Raw genomic sequence first — 18,822 nt, 5'->3', positions numbered from 1 at the left:
AAAAATATTCAGACTCTGCTTACACTGTTTTTTGAGAGACCATTTTGGAGACTGTCAGCCCTTAGAAAACATTTTGCACCATTTGTATTGAACCCTAGTTCTAGCTTTTCTTACAAGATAAAACGTCCTCACTAATACACAGGCTCTTGTTTCAATCTAGTTCTCTCACTCTAAACTTCAGGCACTACAACATTAATTTATCCTCAGATAACCAGCACATTCCAGGTATTAGCTTAATAACCCTTCTAAGAACTTGATTTCAGTGTATTTATATCTTAAAACTACATAGTACTCCACATGATCTCAATGCCTTATATACAGTAACTAAACTTTAATACCGTACTTATATCCTTAGTTCCCAGAACGGTAAACGAAAGTTTTTTGTTAGCTTTATTTTAGCTAGAGTATAGATTATTGTGAATGATGCATCATCAGATCCCTTTGCATTTTATGGCTCTGCAATTTGCCATCGTTTATGTAATGTCCTTTTTACCCTTGCCAAAATGGAAAGTACCTAATTTTTCCACAATATTTTTCAGATCTCTGCCTACTCACTTCACCTAATGTGTATTTTTGTAGCTTGCTAATGTGCCTCACAACTTGCTATTTTTGGTCATAAACAAATTTAGCAATTGTATTTGTTGGTACCTTCATTGGTACCTTCACTTAAGACAAGCCCTGACTTGTGTAACTTGGGGAAGAGCTGTAAATTGTAAAAAGTTCAGCCCCCAACATGATCCCTGATGTCAGTAAATAGTTTGCAACCTGAAAAAAAAACATTCCTGCCTACTTTGTTTCCTACTAGCCAATCAATCTTGTGTTCATGGTAATGTGTTACCTTTTTTAAATTATGAGTTTCATTTTCTACAATATGGTTTTCTGGAATCAAATGCTTGAAATATAAATACAGTACATCCATTAGTTTCCTACATCTATATCTCAGATCACTGAAAAGAGCTATAATCAATTACAGTAGTGAAATATGGCCACTATAGTAAATATGAAAAGAAAAATTTGCCTGAATACTCTGAACTTCAGCGCTGAAGCATATCTGGCCTCTTGTTGCCTTTTCATTGAAAACATTGTGCAATTTTACTACAGGTTGATCAGAATATCAAAAAAGTTAGTACAATATTTATACACAGATAATGGTTATGATTGAATAATCTCGAAGAAAGCTGAACTTATTCTGAACCATTTTGGGACTTTGGCAAAGATGTGTCAGCCATTGGAGTTGTTGGAAGAAAATAGTAATGTGTGAAATATTCGGAATGCCTTCAGTGAGGTATTGTATGAAGAGTTATTGGTAAAGCTAGAGGCATAAGGAGTCAGGGACCAGATACAGAATGGATTGAAAGATGGTTAATAGATTGAAAATAGATGCTTAGTTTAAGGGAAGTGTCTTACGAAATGTGATCCATAGGAATTTGTGCTAAAACAGTCATTGTTATTCACATAATAGAACTGGAGCTGTGATGTTAAATCATTATACGAAATTGGAGATGAGAGGTTGATTACAATGTAATTAACTAGAACAAAAAGCATATGCATGAATCTTGGGCGAATTTATCATTTCAAACATGAGAATGCTTCCCTATAAAATAAAGAAAGAGGCCACTTGTTTCTTTTTTGGAAGCTGAGTAACTAAATAGGATAAATGAGCAATGAGATCTGGAATTGGGTACACATATTACTGAAGCTGGAAAGTACAAGCCGAGGGGTGCAGTTAATTTCTGGAAGAAGGGGAAAAAGTATTTGAAATAATAAATTTATGTAGACTTTTTGTTGGGTCACACAAGAGAAGTGAATAAAGTGCAGAAACTATTTTCAAGGATGACAAAATTGAGTGTTGTAATAACAGAAGTTTAAGGCTCTTGAAAAGAGAACATTCTGGAAGTTGTAGGTTTTTGGAATTGTGCAGTAATTTGTTAAGATGGATATGGAAAATCTATTAAACATAAGCTAGTAAAACAAAGGTATAAATGACAACTAGCAGATCAAAAAAAAACTCAGATCACTTTCTATGTTGTAAAAATGCAGATGTAGTCTGCCACATGGGTAATAGAAAAAGCATGGACATATTTTAAAGAAGGCTTGATTCAAGTATGAGAGAGAAGAGGAAGTACAAAGGCAGGGTGACAAAGTAATTGATGTGGCAGAGCAATTACAAGTAAAGCAGCTCTACAATATGGCCTGATTCTATGCTCTAGAATCCATGCTTGCTTTCCCTAAAGTCTGGAATGTAAGCAGTAAGTGAATAGATAATTATTTGCAGCTGTACTTTTGTTTTACAGCTAACACAAGCTCAACTTCTACAGTGAATCCCTTAATTTCTCCAAGAATTCCAGTAAAAGCAACAGCTAATAAAAACAGTAAAAGGAATGTCAAATTAAAACACCTATCATTACCTGGGATTAATAGTTTAAAAGGTGAGTTTTACAGCTAGAGCATTCTGCGTTCTTCACATCCAATGTACATTATTTATAATTTTATTTGGACTTTAAAGATCAGTGCATAGGATCTCAGCTTAATCGGTGGTGATATCTGGAATAATTTGAAGGTTATATAGGTATAATCTTGCACCTTTTGGTATAGATCAATAAGTTGGATTTGATTAAACAATAAGGAAGCCCCAGATTCATAAATGATACCAACTTTGTAAGTTGTTCATTGTGAGTAAGAGAGTTGTGAGCAAAATAGATTGCTCAGTGAGCCAAAAATGTACCAAATGGTATTCATTGTGGAAATATGAGTGGCAATACATATATTGCCACTCATATAGAGAGGGCAAATGTGGCAACAGGATAAACAATAGAGGTAGAATACTGAAAAGAGCAAGAAATAATATCTCAGTGTGAGTCAGCAGATTCTTAAAAGTAATGAGGCAGCAGATTAGCACAAAAGCAAATGAAGAAACTTAACTGAAGCATAGAAAGCAAGAGTAGGAATGTATTTCTAGAATTGCATAGAATACCAGACAGGCTACAGCTGAAGTACTGTACACTGTTGGGTCCCCAGAAGAATGTGATGGCATGTGACGGTGCTGAAGAGATATAGCTGATTGTTGTCAAGATTAGAGAATTTTAGTTTCAAGAGAGTATTGTCTGGGATTCAGTTACTTTCTTTCAGGGTGAAATAAAGTGAAGGGGAAATTAGCAAATATGTATAAAATTGAGACTTTTCCCTTAGCAGATGGGTCATTTACTGACAAGTAAAAAAAAAATTGATAGTAGGATGGTGAAAGAAGAAATGTATTAAAAGATTTTTTAAGTACCTGAATGAATTGCTGCTTTCTGCAAGGCCATGAAGCTCAGTAGTAAGAATCAAGAGAAACTAGTAAAGCAATTTAGGACTAAATCTATAGTTAATTTGATCAACATACAAGGTACCATGCTAGCTTTATTAGGAGAAATAACTTAAAATTGAGAAACAGTTGGACACTTAAACGGGGGTGGGGAGGCGTTGAGAGGGCTCTATGAATAAACTGATGAAAACTGAATGGCCTTATCTATAAATAGATATCAATATTCTCTAGAATGACAGTACAATTATGGAAATTCATTATCTAGGACTTCCTTCTGGATTTGCAAAAGCTGTGGCTAAAATCTTAATTTACATTAAACTAAGCATTGAAATTTATTTGTACATGATTTTACCTCTGTCTTTGGATGCATCATAATTAGTATCAGATCACTGAATCTCCCTTAAGAGATTCTTTGTTCATCAGTCACTATTTGATCAATATTATTCCTGCTGTTACAGGATATGAAACTTATTTATCTTCATTAAAAAGATGTGATTTTGGAGTATTAAGCCTTTTTTACGTATGTCTGCATGCAACTTCACAACCAGTTTGCTGATATACACAATGTAAATAAAGTGTTTAACTGATGTTCAGATTAATAAGTTGATTAATTTTGTAACGGTATCATAGTTGATCTCCAATCTATGCCACTGAGAAATCCTCTTGGGTTTTTGTTTGGGTAAACTGCACACTTCTTCACTACAAGTAAAAATTTACTTAATAATGGGTCTGGATACCTTTGTTACAGTTGAAAGACGGGGATTAGTTGAATCTGTGCAGCTTGCCAACAATAGCACTGTGCAACTGTAGCGTAGTGTTTAGCATGTGTTGGAGTTCAATTCCAGTGTCGTCTAAACAATTTGTACCTTCTCCCCATGACTATGTACAAACATTTGTAGGTTTCCTCTGGGTGCTCTGGTTTCCTTCTGCAGTCCAAAGATGTACTGGTTAATTGGTCATTGTAAATTGTCCTGTGATTTGGAGGGTTACGTAGGTGAGATTATATATATCTCCTATTTCCACAATCATCCTGACTCCTTTGAAAATAATTGGGCTAATAACATTTTTACCATATGTAGCAAACTAAAAGTATTGTTTTCATGTTTTAAGTTTTTAGTACTGCCAGTTCTAAAACTTAATGCTATTCATGATTAGAAAAAGGCCCTTTGACCTGCATGTCCCTGCCTTAACTTCTTCCTCTGTCAGCGTCAGCTCCTTCTATATATGGTCTATCCTCGGAGTGAAGAAGTTGCCCCACAGATTAAGTCTCTTCTTCTCTCCCTCCCCCCCCACCTAAATGTATCCCCTCTAGTTCTTAATTCCCCAATCCTCGGAAACGAACTATATATTCATAAACAAGAGATTCTGCAGATGCTGGAAATCTTGAACAACACACAAAATGCTGTAAGAACTCTTAAGTCAGGCTGCATCTATGGAGGGGAATAAATAGTTGATGTTCAGGGCAGTGACCCTTCAAGTCTGGAGAGGAAAGGATAGAATAAGAAAGTGGGGGGTGGGGGAAGAGTACAACCTGGCAGGTGATAAGAGAGGCCAGGTGAGGGGGAAGATGGGTGGATAGGGAAAGGAGCGGGGGATGAAGTAAGAAGCTGGGAGGTGATAGCTAGAAGAGATAAAGGGCTGGTAGGAGTTTGATAGAGAGGACCATGAAAGAAAGGGAAGGAAGAGGGGCATCAGAGGGTCGTGATGGGCAGGTGAAAAGAGATGAGAGGGCAGCCTGAATGAAGAATGGAAAAAGAAAGAAGGACAAAGGGGGAGATATTAGAGAAATCAATGTTCATGCCAATAGTTGAAAGTTACCCAGACAATATGATGTTGCTTCCCCAATCTTAGTGTGGTCTCATTGTGGTGGTAGTGAGATTATGGGCCAACACGTCAAAATGGGAATGGGAGGTCGATGAAGAGAAAGTGCTCAACAAAGTGGTCCCCCAATATATGTTGGGTCTCACCAATGTAGAGCAGTGAGCACCAAATATAGTTGATAACCCTGACACACTTGCAATGGAAGACTTTCACCTGGAAGGACTATTTGGGGGCCTTGAATAGTGGCGAGGGAGGTGTAGGGGCTGATGTAGCCCTTGACATACTTGCAGGGATAAGTGCCAGGAAGGGGATCATGGGAGCGACAAGTGGACAAGAGAGTCACGTAGAGAGAGAGACCCCTCCAGAAAGTGGAAGGATCGGGGAAAGACGTGCTTAGTGGTAGAACCTTGTTACAGATTGTGGATGTTAGGGCAAATAATGTGCTGGATTGAGGCTTGTGTGATGGCAGGTAAAGACAAGGTGAACCCTATCCTGTTATATATATCAAAGTTGCTGGTGAACACAGCAGGCCAAGCAGCATCTATAGGAAGAGATGCAGTCGATGTTTCAGGCCGAGACCCTGGGTCGCGGCCTGAAACGTCGACTGCACCTCTTCCTATAGATGCTGCTTGGCCTGCTGCGTTCACCAGCAACTTTGATGTATATTGCTTGAATTTCCAGCATCTGCAGAATTCCTGTTGTTTCCTATCCTGTTACGATGGCTTGAGGGTGGGGTGAGGGCAGATATGTGGGAAATGGAGGAGATCCAGATAAAGACAGTATCAGTGGTTGTGGAAAGGAAACCTTGTGTTTTGAAAAGAGATAATTCTATTCTAGAATGGTGAGCATCATCCTGAGAACAGATGCTGAGGTGGAGGAACTTAAAAAAAGGGAATAGCATTTTTACAAGTGACAACGTGGAAAGAGTCAACAGCATTCATCCTATTTATGCCTCATAATTTCATACAGTTCTACAAGGTCATTCTTTGTATGTCTTGTTCACCCATATCATAATATTCCACTTCTATACTTAATGCCCTGACTGATGAAGAGCAATGTGCCAAAAATCTTCCTCACTGCCGTCTATCTGGAAACTGTGTACTTGTGCTACCACGCCTTTCTGTTCTACAACTGCAATTTTGTTTTAAATGTTACAGCTCTGCAGGACCTGTTCCTTCACTCTTCTGATGGCCAACTTTCTTACCAAGAACTTTACAAATTATTTGGTACGCAAACCCCTGATCCTGAAGAACTTCGACAGTTTGATGCTAATGAAGATGGAAGGTTCTCCCAAACAGAACTCATCAATGCAATTGGTTCATAGGAAACTGAACAAACTTCTATTTGGACTGGTGGAATTTTTTTTAACAATTGAAGTACTGACTTGTGATTGCTACAATTGCACTTTTTAAACAGTGTTTCATTATTATGTTTAGGATACTTAGAATAAATATTCCTAACTTTAGCTTTGGACTTGCCCAGACAGTGTTTTAATGAAACAGACAGCATTGAATTGAGATACCTGAGCAAGGGTTCAATCATTCAAGATAAATTCTTTTCGTTTAAAATTTCACTCTAAGAATAAACTGGCTTATTACACTATACAAAATCAAACTACTGGGAGAAGATTAAAGTAAATTAATTCATATTTTGAACCTTCCACTGGTGCTGAAAGAAGGAAGTTTGCCAGTGTGAGCTCACATTTGTGTCTGCACCAGCAACCTGCACTGCCCCCCCCCCACCCCAACCTCGCGCCTGCCCTACATAACTATCCAGTACTTTCAGAAATTTTTCTCATTTTAAATGGGAAGATTACTTTTTAGTCAGCTTTGAGAACTGGAATAATTTGTGACTGCTTTTCTTGAGGTTTACATTTCCTGATCTACATAGCATTGCCATCTTAGAAAATTTTCAAAGATCAGCAAGTGTCCCATATGTAAATGGAACTACTTTTGTGCAGGTAATTAAAATGGCCATCATTTTAGTTTTGTGACTTAATGCTTGCAATTCACAATGTGCAGATTATAAGCAGTTACCAGCAAAATTAAACTTGCGGAATTTACTTATACTGGCTACTTGGAAGGTGCGTTAAAAGGCTTGCCTTCATGAATGTGACAAGTTTCCTTGAGGTTTCTGCTCTCAGTTTGAGTCTCATAGTACATTGACACAATTCAAAACTAGTGTAAAGTGTTGTAAACAAATGCTGCATTTTGTCTTTGTTTTTATTAATTTACAGATTTACTTTTAAATCATTCTCTAGTTTAAAAATGTGTGCATCTTTAACTTAAGTCTCTGACATGAGTCTCTCTCCTAGTTGCTGTAGTTCAGTCATAAATTTATTTAACTGCAGAGCTAACAAGTACACTTAGTGGTTTGCAGGACTATAGAGTTTGTACAAAGTTTTCTTTGACTTGAATAATTTTTCACAGTTTATTTTAAGGTGACAAAATAATTGTAAAATATAAATGTAGATAGTCAACAATATATTTCTAATGTTGAAATTAAAATCAGCAACTGATGTCCCTAGCATATGCTTAGCAATAAAGTAACATTTTGGCTAAGAGATTTCATTTGATATTGATTTTTGATTCCAAGATAACATAATATTCTGAATGAAAGCTCACCTCCAATACAATTCACAAATGCAAAAATTAAGTTGACAACTGTGGAAGAGTTTTAACTGTTGGTATAAGAATACAGGATTTCCCAATTCTCATTGATTCCTGGACACGGGCTTTATTATTGAATCATAGTATTTTATGGACAGGTTTTTAATCAGAATTTTAACTTTATTGTAAACTATTAGATCTTGTCCAATAATGGCCTCTTTAATTATACTAGCAATAAGATCAACCTTTCCAGTATTTGTGTTATTCAGTTTTGCAGAGGTTTGTAGAAAGGTTGGTCTAATTTTGTAAACTGGGTACAGGGAGAAAATGCAATTCATGTTGTTTGCACTGTTAGTTGTTGGCTAAATTATATACATATTATAAACACAATGCTGGTGGTGATGCCTAAGGCTGAATGCTAGGCAAATGCTTTGAATAAAACTGCTTCGGAGCTGGGACATTTTGGAACTACTGTTTGTATGGTAGTCCATAATTATCTTGTGAAATTTAAAATATTTAAATACTCCTTTAATTGTATACAATGTACCAAAATATATTTTTGAAATGTTATTCCTACAATAAAAGGGTTAGTTGTATTAAAGTAATAACCATTGTCTTGATGCCTTGTGTTTTGCATGTTTTATATCATGTCATGATCAAAATATTTATAATTTGTCAAGCAATAAAAACCTTATTCCAATTTCAGTTCAACTTTGTGATAAATGTTCCATTGGTGTTGTGGATCTGTCATGATTCTTAATATTTCACCATTAATAGAATTCTTGTGATTAGAAATATTAGGTCCAGAAGTACACACGAATTAATGCTATTTACCTTATTAAAACTAAGTTTCTGTAACACCATCTGTTGTATTTGCTTGATCAGTGGAAGATTATGCAAGGTTTTTTGGCACTTTGTTTCTTCCCCCATTTGTAAGAGCCCATGCTCATTTAGAGTTTGGATAAAGTTTAGCTGCCATTGAATTTAAAACTCTCACTATTATTTTCATAGTATTGCAGTTACTAATTTAGTAATAAAGTGGTTACAGGTCAAGATAAAGCTAGTACATATGAAGCCATAGTTTTCATTTGAATCAATTCCTTTAGAATTAATACTGTATTCAAACTCCTCAAACTTTCAGAGGATTTCTCAGGGCAAATAATTAATGAGCAGTTTTACATATATTCTTGTGAGCTGGTATGTATTAAACTGCACATGATTAAAGTCAAGACAACTGTGGTAAAGAAATTTTACACATCCTCTGAAATTTGAAGAAGTAATAAGAAAATGAGTCCAGTTCCAATGGTGTGTATTTCACTCAAGTTATAGGTATGGTTTTTTTTCCTCTTCAGCCCTTGAGGCCAACTAGTCGGTCTCTCATAACTGAATCTGTCTAAATCAGGTAGCATCATTTTTTTAAATTTCAAAATATACTTTATTCAAAAATAAATATATACAATAAACCATTCAATAACTTTTCATCCTTTACATACGTTTCCATTATACACAGTGGTAGCATCATGTCCAGAAGCTGTTTGCCCTGAGCAGATCCCCTGAACCTTTAAGATTGGTGGACCTCTCTTAGTCTGGCCTCTACCCTTTGTTTGACATGGGTGATACTACCAAGAGCCAAAGCATAAAGCCCAGACTCCAGCCAGCATAGCTCTCTGGGTCATTAAGGCATATAAGTCTCTAAACCAGGGATGTCAAACTACCAACCCGCGGGATGATTTGGAGAAAGAAAAATATATTCGCGACTATTTATTATGTATCTGTACAGCAGCCACTCTCTCTCCCACCGCTGTCTGTGCTGCCTGCTGTGCCGGCAGCTTGTTGTGTGTACTTAGAAAACAATAGGTGGCAGTCAACCACCCGCTGTGCATAAGCACCTACCACCCTGCACTGAAGACCACTGGGGCCCCACTTACGTCGTCAGACACAGAATAAACACACAGAGTACTCAGGTAAGTAACACCTGTAGCAAGGCTGAGACTGTTCAGTCATAGTCAGAGTCATACTTTATCAATCCCGAGGGAAATTGGTTTTTGTTACAGCTGCACCATAAATAATTAATTAGTAATATGTAAATTATGCCAGGAAATAAGTCCAGGACCAGCCTATTGGCTCAGGGTGTCTGACCCTCCAAGGGAGGAGTTGTAAAGTTTGATGGTCACAGGCAGGAATGACTTCCTATGACGCTCAGTGTTGCACCTCGATGAAATAAGTCTCTGGCTGAATGTGCCCAACCAGTCCATTATGTAGTGGATGGGAGACATTGTCCAAGATGGCATGCAACTTGGACAGCATCCTCTTTTCAGACACCACCGTGACAGTCCAGTTCCATCCCCACAACATCAATGGCCTTACGAATGAGTTTGTTGATTCTGTTGGTGTCTGCTACCCTCAGCCTGCTGCCCCAGCACACAACAGCAAACATGATCGCACTGGCCACCACAGACTCGTAGAATATACTCAGCATCGTCCGACAGATGTTAAAGGACCTCAGTCTCCTCAGGAAATAGAGATGGCTCTGACCCTTCTTGTAGACAGCCTCAGTGTTCTTTGACCAGTCCAGTTTATTGTCAATTCGTATCCCCAGGTATTTGTAATCCTCCACCATGTCCACACTAACCCCCTGGATGGAAACAGGGGTCACCTTAGCCCTCCTCAGGTCCACCACCAGCTCTTTAGTCTTTTTCACATTAAGCTGCAGATAATTCTGCTCACACCATGTGATAAAGTTTCCTACCATTGCCCTGTACTCAGCTTCATCTCCCTTGCTGATGCATCCAACTATGGCAGAGTCATCAGAAAACTTCTGAAGATGACAAGACTCTGTGCAGTAGTGAAGTCCAAGGTGTAAATTGTGATGAGAAAGGGAGACAAGACAGTCCCCTGTGGAGCCCCAGTGCTGCTGATCACTCTGTCAGACACACACAGTGTTTCAAGCACACGTACTGTGGTCTGCCAGTCAGGTAATCAAGAATCCATGACACCAGGAAAGCATCGAGCTGCATCGCTGTCAGCTTCTCCCCCAGCAGAGCAGGGCGGATGGTGTTGAACGCACTGGAGAAGTCAAAAAACATGACCCTCACAGTACTCGCTGGCTTGTCCAGGTGGGCATAGACACAGTTCAGCAGGTAGACGATGGCATCCTCAACTCCTAGTCAGGGCTGGTAGGCGAACTGGAGGGGATCTAAGTGTGGCCTGACCATAGGCCGGAGCAGCTCCAGAACAAGTCTCTCCAGGGTCTTCATGATGTGGGAGGTCAATGCCACCGGTCTGTAGTCATTGAGGCCACAGGGACGAGGCATGACATCTTCCACAACACAAGAACCCTCTGGAGACTCAGGCTCATGGTGAAGTACTCCACATAGCTGAGGGGAACAGGCTTTGAGCACCCTGGTACTGACACCATCTGGGCCTGCAGCCTTGCTTGGGTTGAGACGTTTCAACTGTCTTCTCACCTGTTCAGCTGTGAAGCCCACTGTGGTGGTTTCGTGTGAGGAAGGGGTATAGTCATGAGAGCAGGGTGGGGGACTGTGAGGAGGGATAGGAGGAGTGGAATATGTGTTGGTTGGGGGCCGACAACAGATGAATCGTGGGGGATGGGCAGGGGCCACACTGTCAAATCTATTAAAGAACAGGTTAAGTTCATTGGCCCTGTCCACACTGCCTTCAGTTCCTCTGTTACTAGTTTGCCAGAACCCAGTGATGGTCCTCATCCCCCTCCAGACCTCTCTCATGTTGTTCTGCTGGAGTTTCCACTCAAGCTTCCTCCTATACCCGTCTTTAGCCTCCCTGATCCTTGCTTTCAGGTCCTTCTGTATTGCCCTCAGCTCCTCCCTATTTCCATCTCTAAACACTCTCTTTTTAGCATTCAGGATGTCTGTAATGTCCTTTGTTACCCATGGCTTGTTATTTGAATAACAAAGGACAGTCCACACAGAAGTTGATATAACCAGTGATGCACTCTGTGAGCCCATCAATATCCTCTCCATGTGGCTCACAGAGTGCCTGCCAGTCTGTCACCTCAAAACAACCCTGGAACGCCTCATAAGCCTCCGACTATTTCCTCACTGTCCTCGAGGTTGCAGGTTTACTCTTTACCAGAGGCACGTAGCAGGGTTTTAGATGCACCAGGTTGTGATCTGACCTTCCCAATGGGGGGAGGGGAGAGGAGCTGTATGCATTGTCAACGTTAGCGTACATCAAATCCAGAGTCCTCTCCCCTCTGGTTGTACAGCTCACATACTGCGTGAAGTTGGGCAGTGTTCTAGCCATGGTAACCTGGTTGAAGTCACCCGAGATGGTAATGAGGGCACTCGGATGCTGGGTTTGTAATCTGACTATGACGGTGTTTGCTGCTGTAGTTCAAAATGCTTTCCAAGAAAAGAACAGTTGACATCGAAGGTCGGATATTCAACGATAATTGGAAAGATATTTTTTCTTCTGTGAGGTCAACGGCAAACCTGTGTGTCTGATATGCTCGCAACAATTGGCTGTGGCAAAAGAGTACAATATCAAACGACACTATGAGACGTCACATGGCGAAAAATATGACAAGTATGCAGGACGACTCAGAACGCAAAAGGTAAATGAGCTTGAAGCAGCTCTGAAAAAGACAGCAATCAGTGTTCACCAAAAGTCGAGAGACTCATGATACAGCTGTCAAGGCCAGCTATATTATAGCCAACAAAATAGCTGCTGTGTCGAAGCCATACTCAGAGGGGGAATTCATCAAAGCATGCGTGCTGACGGCGGCTGAGCTGGTGTGCCCTGAGAGGTCTTTGGTAATAACAGCTTGTCAAGAAATACTGTGGCAGAGAGAATCGGGGACCTGGCAGGAGATTTGAACAGTCAATTAAAAGACAAAGTGGGGTCACTTAACACACATAAAAGTTGCTGGTGAACGCAGCAGGCCAGGCAGCATCTCTAGGAAGAGGTACAGTCGACATTTTGGGCCAAGACCCTTCGTCAGGACTAACTGAAAGAAGAGCTAGTAAGAGATTTGAAAGTGGGAGGGGGAGGGAGAGATCCAAAATGATAGGAGATGGGGAGCAGTGAGAGATGGTTTCACTGAACTCCCATCGAAGAGAAGATTTAAACTTCTTCAGAGTAGGCATCACTGGAAGAGGCTTTGCAGTAAGTGAAGTCATTTATGGCCTTCTCTATTGCAATTGATGAGAGCACAGATGTAACTGATGTAGCTCAATTGGGAATATTTATTTGTGGTGTTGATGCATCTTTGACCATCACCGAGGGGTTTGTGGAGATGGTGCCCATGACAAACACCACAACGGCGAACAACATTTTCTCCAGCCTCGTCGAGGCCTTCGACAGACTGGGGGTTGACTGGAGTCACGCTGTCAGCATGGCAACAGATGGCGCACTGTCCTTGGTCGGGGAAAGGCAAGTGTTGTGAAACTCAGAAAGTTCAGATAGAGAATGCAGAGCAGGAATTCTGGAATTTTCTTTGTATTATACACCAAGAGGTGTTATGTAGCAGGAGCATGAAAATGGACAATGTCATGGATGTAGTAATCAAAATGGTCAATTTTATTAGTTCCAAGGGACTCAACCATCGGCAATTTGACACTCTTTTGTCCGAAAATAATATTGGACACGGCCTACCCTACCACACTGAAGTGCACTGGTTGAGCAGAGGGGTTGTGCTCAAACGTTGTTTTTCAATTACGTGCAGAAATTGGACTATTCATGAACGAGAAAGGGAAGCCAGTGGCAGAGTTGGATGACCCAGACTGGCTTCATGATCTTGGATTTTTGGTGGATATAACAGAGCACTTAAGTGTGCTTAATGTTAACATGCAAGGCCGCAACCAACTTGTTACGGAATACGACGACAGCATTTGTGCCTTGCAAATTAACTTAGGCCTGTGGGAGATGCAACTATCCCGGAGCAACCCAGCTCATTTGCCCTCTTTGCAGTCTGTGTGTGTCGCTCATGGGAATAATGACAACATGGACAGGTACAAGGACAAAATATCACGGCTGAAAAGTGAGTTTCAGAACCGTTTCCAAGTCTTCACTCAGCTCGAGAAGGAATTCTCACTATTTTGTTCGCCGTTTGCTGTCAACGCAGCATCAGATGTGCCGGAGGAACTCCAAATGGACCTAATTGAAATTCAGTGTAACTCGGCTTTGAAATATAAATTTGAGACTGTGGATCTGGACTCATTCTATCAATACCTGGGACCGATGTACCCCAAGGTAACAGACTTTGCCTCAAAGATCCTTTGCATGTTCAGGACAACGTATCTCTGTGAGCAGGCATTCTCCATAATGAACATTAACAAATCCAACCTGCACTTGCAGCTGACACACAGACATCTAAATGACATTATGAAAATCACAACTGCCCAGAAACTGGTCCCTGATGTTGACAGGCTGGTTAAAACCAAGAAATGTCAGGTGTCTGGAAGCAGCAAGTGAAAAATGAGTGACACTGTTTGGTGCACTGCGACATGTAAGCAAAATGCATTATGAAATATTGAGTGTCATAATATTGTGATTCATTCATTTTCTGACTATTCTATTATTGTAAATGTGATCACTTCAATAAAAATTAGAGGCTAACTGTGTTCATTGAGTTTGATTGCTGGAAGCAGGCTAATAAAAATTAGGTGCAGTTGTGTAGCCTACATTTACAATTTGTTTCATTAGGTCTACATTTGTGTCTGCTAATGTTCGATTTTAAATGGTTTATTGAAAAGGTGTGGCTCCCAAAACAATCTTAGCCAAAATAGCATTATTTTTTCTCTCTCTCATCACAACTTTCTTGTAGCCTGTGACTGTAAGTTAATACCAATCATAAAAATAATGCTTGCTCGGCAATCTTCTTCATAAGAAACAAAATTTGTTAGGTGAAATACTTTGTGGTTATAGCAGACACTGAGACACATGAGAGCAGGTTGAAAAACGAAGGCAACGAAAGCTGTGGGAGCAGGCGTGCACAACTGATCCGGCCCACATGAAGTCGTATTTTACCCAATCTAGCCCGTGACCTAAAATGAGTTTGATACCCCTGCTCTAAACCTTGACGACAAGCCCTTTTGGCTCAATTTAGTAACCCCATTTGCCGATATTAGGATTGTATCCTTTGTCTTGCCTATTTAAGTGTTTAAATTTTTATTAAAATTTTGGGATTTTATCTGATTCCGCCACCTCCTCTGGCAGCTTGTGGAGGAAAAGGGTTAATAAATTATGTGACTAGGGACATTGGAGACTGCCAAGCAAACACCCTTGTGTGCAAATAGAGAACAGAATGTGTAACCCTTGCGAGATAAGTTACGAGTCTAATCTGCTGCGCCCACAGAAACTGGTGTACTGAGCTCAGCAGGATAGTAACTGCTCCTTTCAGTCGAACTTTTTTTTCAGTGAACGGTAACATGTTGTTAGTGTGGTAATATTTCTATACAATGATTGTATATATTTAAGTCTCCTGTTGCTATGCTGAACTGTATAAAAGGGTCCTATTGTAACAGGAGAGCAGAGTCGGGTGCTGGTGGAGACCAGCTCTCTTCTCCTTGGTACCAAGTAAAATAAAGGTCCCGAAACAAGACTCAGGAGTTGAGTATTATTTTCACCTGACTAAGGTCAAATTTCCACGACACAGCTTGTTCTAGATATCAACGACTTCAAAAAAAATTATCCCTCAGATACTTTAAAGTTTCTTATATCTTACCATAAACTATGCCTCTTTTTTTTAGGTACAGCCAAAATGAGCAAAAGATTTTGCCCTATGTTTCTTATAATCTTATATACTTCTGGGCATGGGAGGTGGGGGTTGGTCATCCCTCAGCCTCTTTCACTGCAGTGAAAACAAGCCCAACCTTTCCAAGATCTATGTTCTGAAATTCCCCTGAGCTAAACTCCCCCAATCTGGGCAACATCCTGGTGAATCTTCTCTGCACTCATCCAGAATGGTAGCCAGAACTGCTCACAATACTCCAAGTGCAACCTGAAGGTAAAGATGTAATATTCTGTTCTTTGGCTTGTGAAGGCATGCATGCCATATACGAGGGGTGATTAATAAGTTTGTGGCCTAAGGTAGAAGGGGTCAATTTTAGAAAACCTAGCACATTTATTTTTCAACATAGTCCCCTCCTACATGTACACACTTAGTCCAGCGGTCGTGGAGCATACGGATCCCTTCTTTGTAGAAGTGGTCCACAGCAGGGGTGATTGATAAATTTGTGGCCTAAGGTAGAAGGAGATGAGTTATTAACTTGAAACTTGCTGCATTATCACTCAAAGAGTTACACTGCACATGCATTTAACGAGAGCATCTTGGACCTCCAGGTGGTCCACAGCAGGGGTGATTGATAAGTTTGTGGCCTAAGGTAGAAGGAGTTGAATTATTCAGCTCTTGTTACATGTATGTGCAGTTCAACTCTTTGAGTGAAACTGCAGAAAGTTTGAAGTTAATAACTCATCTCTTTCTACATTAGGCCTTGAACTTATCAATCACCCCTGCTGTGGACCACTTCTGGAGGTCAAAGACGCCGACTTCTACAAAGAAGGGATCCGTATGCTCCACGACCGCTGGACTAAGTGTGTAAACGTAGGAAAAATAAATGTGCTAGGTTTTCTAAAATTGACTCCTTCTACCTTAGGCCACAAACTTATCAATCACCCCTTGTATCTTTTTCACCACCCTATCTACCTTTGTGACCATTTTCAGGGAACTATGGACATGGTTCATTAACATTCCTTAGTGCCATACCACTTACCTTAACACGAATAGTGAAAGTAGTTAGAATCTGAGTGCAATTTTGAATTCCTTCCTCAGAACATTAGCGTACTGAGCAAATTGCACATAGTTTAACAATAGAAATATGCAGAAACATTAATTTTAATTAACTGATTAATAAGGAGCAGGATAAAGTAGATGTAAGCTGTTACTTAGAATGTGAAAGAAGAGTTAGGAGAGAAGTGCTAAGTTAATCAGGTCAAGCAGGCCACAAATACACTATCTTTTGCCACAGAAAAATGTTGCCAGAATTTGCATCACCTAGTATGAAGTATCATATTTAGCTGTAATAGTCACAACATAAACATAATTCTAATCAAGATCAATAGATTGAACCCTATTTAACTACCAATACGGTCCTATACATGTGTCACATTGCCTAATGTACCTCCAATTCTGAAGAACAATGATATATTGACATATTTTATATTTATTTAACTCCAAGTATTTTAAACCTCCAACATTGCCATCTTGCCAAAAATGGAAATGGTTGCTTCATTGATGGATAGATAAACACAGATTACTGTGTTGATCCCAAAGGAAATTACGGTGTCACAGTAGCATTACAAGTGCACAGATATACAAATATTAGAATAAGAATAAGAAAGAATTAAAAATATGTTACCTCAAACAGCTTAACAGAAGGGAGTCATCACTTCCCCAGCTATTGGCTGACTCACTATAGTGCCTAATAGCTGAGGGTAAGAATGATCTCATATAGCACTCTTTGGAGCAGTGCAGTTGTCTTAGTCTATCACCAAAAGTGCTCCTCTGTTCAGCCAAGGTAGCATGCAGAGGGTGAGAAACATTGTCCAGAATTGCCAGGATTTTCTGTGGGGTCCTTTTTTCTACCACAGCCTCCTGTGTGTCCAGTTTAACTCCTATGACAGAGCCAGCCTTTCTGATCACTTTACTGAGCCTGTTGCATCACCCATGTTGATGCCATTGCCCCAGCACACCACTGCATAGAAGACTGATCACATTAATTGCTTTTAGGTCAACATAATATTGAATTAGAATCATGGCCCAATGATGGCTCAGTATTCAACCAACCGCTACGTTTACTTCAATGATTCATCTTCAGTTTCATCCATTCCAAACTGTCAATGGAGTTTTTATACTGAATTTCTAATAGTTAGGTAATTTGTCTTTTTTATAATTTCCTGGCACTGTGCATACTTTCCTATGTTCACCTAATAGTTAGGTAATTTGTCTTCCTTTTATAATTCTCTGGCATAGTGCATACCTTCCTATATTCACCTAATAGGAAATTTGTCTTCCTTTTATAATTTCCTGGCACTGTGCGTACCTTCCTATATTCACCTATTATTTCCTCAGTGCTTGATGATGTAATGTCACTATTCAATTAAACCTTCAGTAATATCTTTATAGAGTCATGGAGGAATACGGGCCCAGCAGGTCCACACGGACCAGCTTGTCCCATTTTCCTATATTTGGCCCATATTCCTAAACTCCACCACACCAAGTGCTTCTTAAATGATACTATTGTACTTGCCTCAACCACTTCTTCAGGCAGCTCTGTGTAAAAAACTTGCCCCTCAGGTCCCTTTTAAATATTTGCCCTTTCACCCTAAATGTATTGCCTCAGTTTTGTGCTCCCCTACCCTGGGGAAGAGACATTTACCATCCACCCTAGCTATGCCTCTCATAATTTTCAACATTTCTCTGAAGTTATCCCTCATTCCCCAACATTTCCAAGAACAACGACCTAGCCAAACCAACCTCTCCCGATATCTCAGGCCCTCCAGTCCTGGAAACATCCTTTACTGCACTCTTTTCAGTTTAACCAGGTCATAATTGGATGACCAAAACTGTACACTATGCTCCAACCATGGCCTCACCCCATGACTTACACATCTGCAATATGCCCCAGCTCCTGCACTCAGTGCCCTCAGTGATGAAGACTAGTGTGCTAAATACCTTTCTCACCACCCTGTTTAACTGTGATGCTGCTTTCAATAAACTATGCACTTGTTCTCCTAGGTCCCTCTGTTCCATTCCACTTCCTCATGCCTTACCATTCATTGTAGTCCCTCTGCTGGTTTGACTTTCAAAAATGTATCACCTCACCCTTATCTATATTGAAATCCATTTGCCACTCCTTGGGCCACTCCTCTAAATGATCAAGATCCTCCTGGAAACTACGATAATCTTCACCATCAGCAACACCTTCCAACTTCAAATCATTCACAGATTTACTAACCAAGCCTTGTGTAGTTACATTTAAGTCATAACAAAGCTTCCAACAATGGACCTGCAGCACACCACTAGTCACCAGTCTCCATTCCTTCAAC

At 40.0% G+C, this 18,822-nt stretch overlaps 1 protein-coding gene across 1 annotated transcript in view; it reads left to right on the top strand.

The window, feature by feature from the left end:
• efcab14 (EF-hand calcium binding domain 14) overlaps window positions 1–8,342 on the top strand; it is a 56,506-nt gene extending 48,164 nt beyond the window's left edge. Inside the window, exons 8-9 of the mRNA XM_063064227.1 lie at window positions 2,295–2,429; window positions 6,283–8,342. Of these exons, the coding sequence (XP_062920297.1) occupies window positions 2,295–2,429; window positions 6,283–6,449 (302 nt within the window). The 3' untranslated portion in view covers window positions 6,450–8,342. The remainder of the gene's footprint in view (window positions 1–2,294; window positions 2,430–6,282) is intronic.
• Window positions 8,343–18,822: the final 10,480 nt, after the last annotated feature.

Source organism: Mobula hypostoma, chromosome 12 (genome assembly GCF_963921235.1).
Source record: "Mobula hypostoma chromosome 12, sMobHyp1.1, whole genome shotgun sequence".
NCBI classification, from domain to species: Eukaryota; Metazoa; Chordata; class Chondrichthyes; order Myliobatiformes; family Myliobatidae; genus Mobula; species Mobula hypostoma.
Note: the sequence above shows the minus strand (reverse complement) of the source record. Positions and strands in the feature narration are given on the sequence as shown.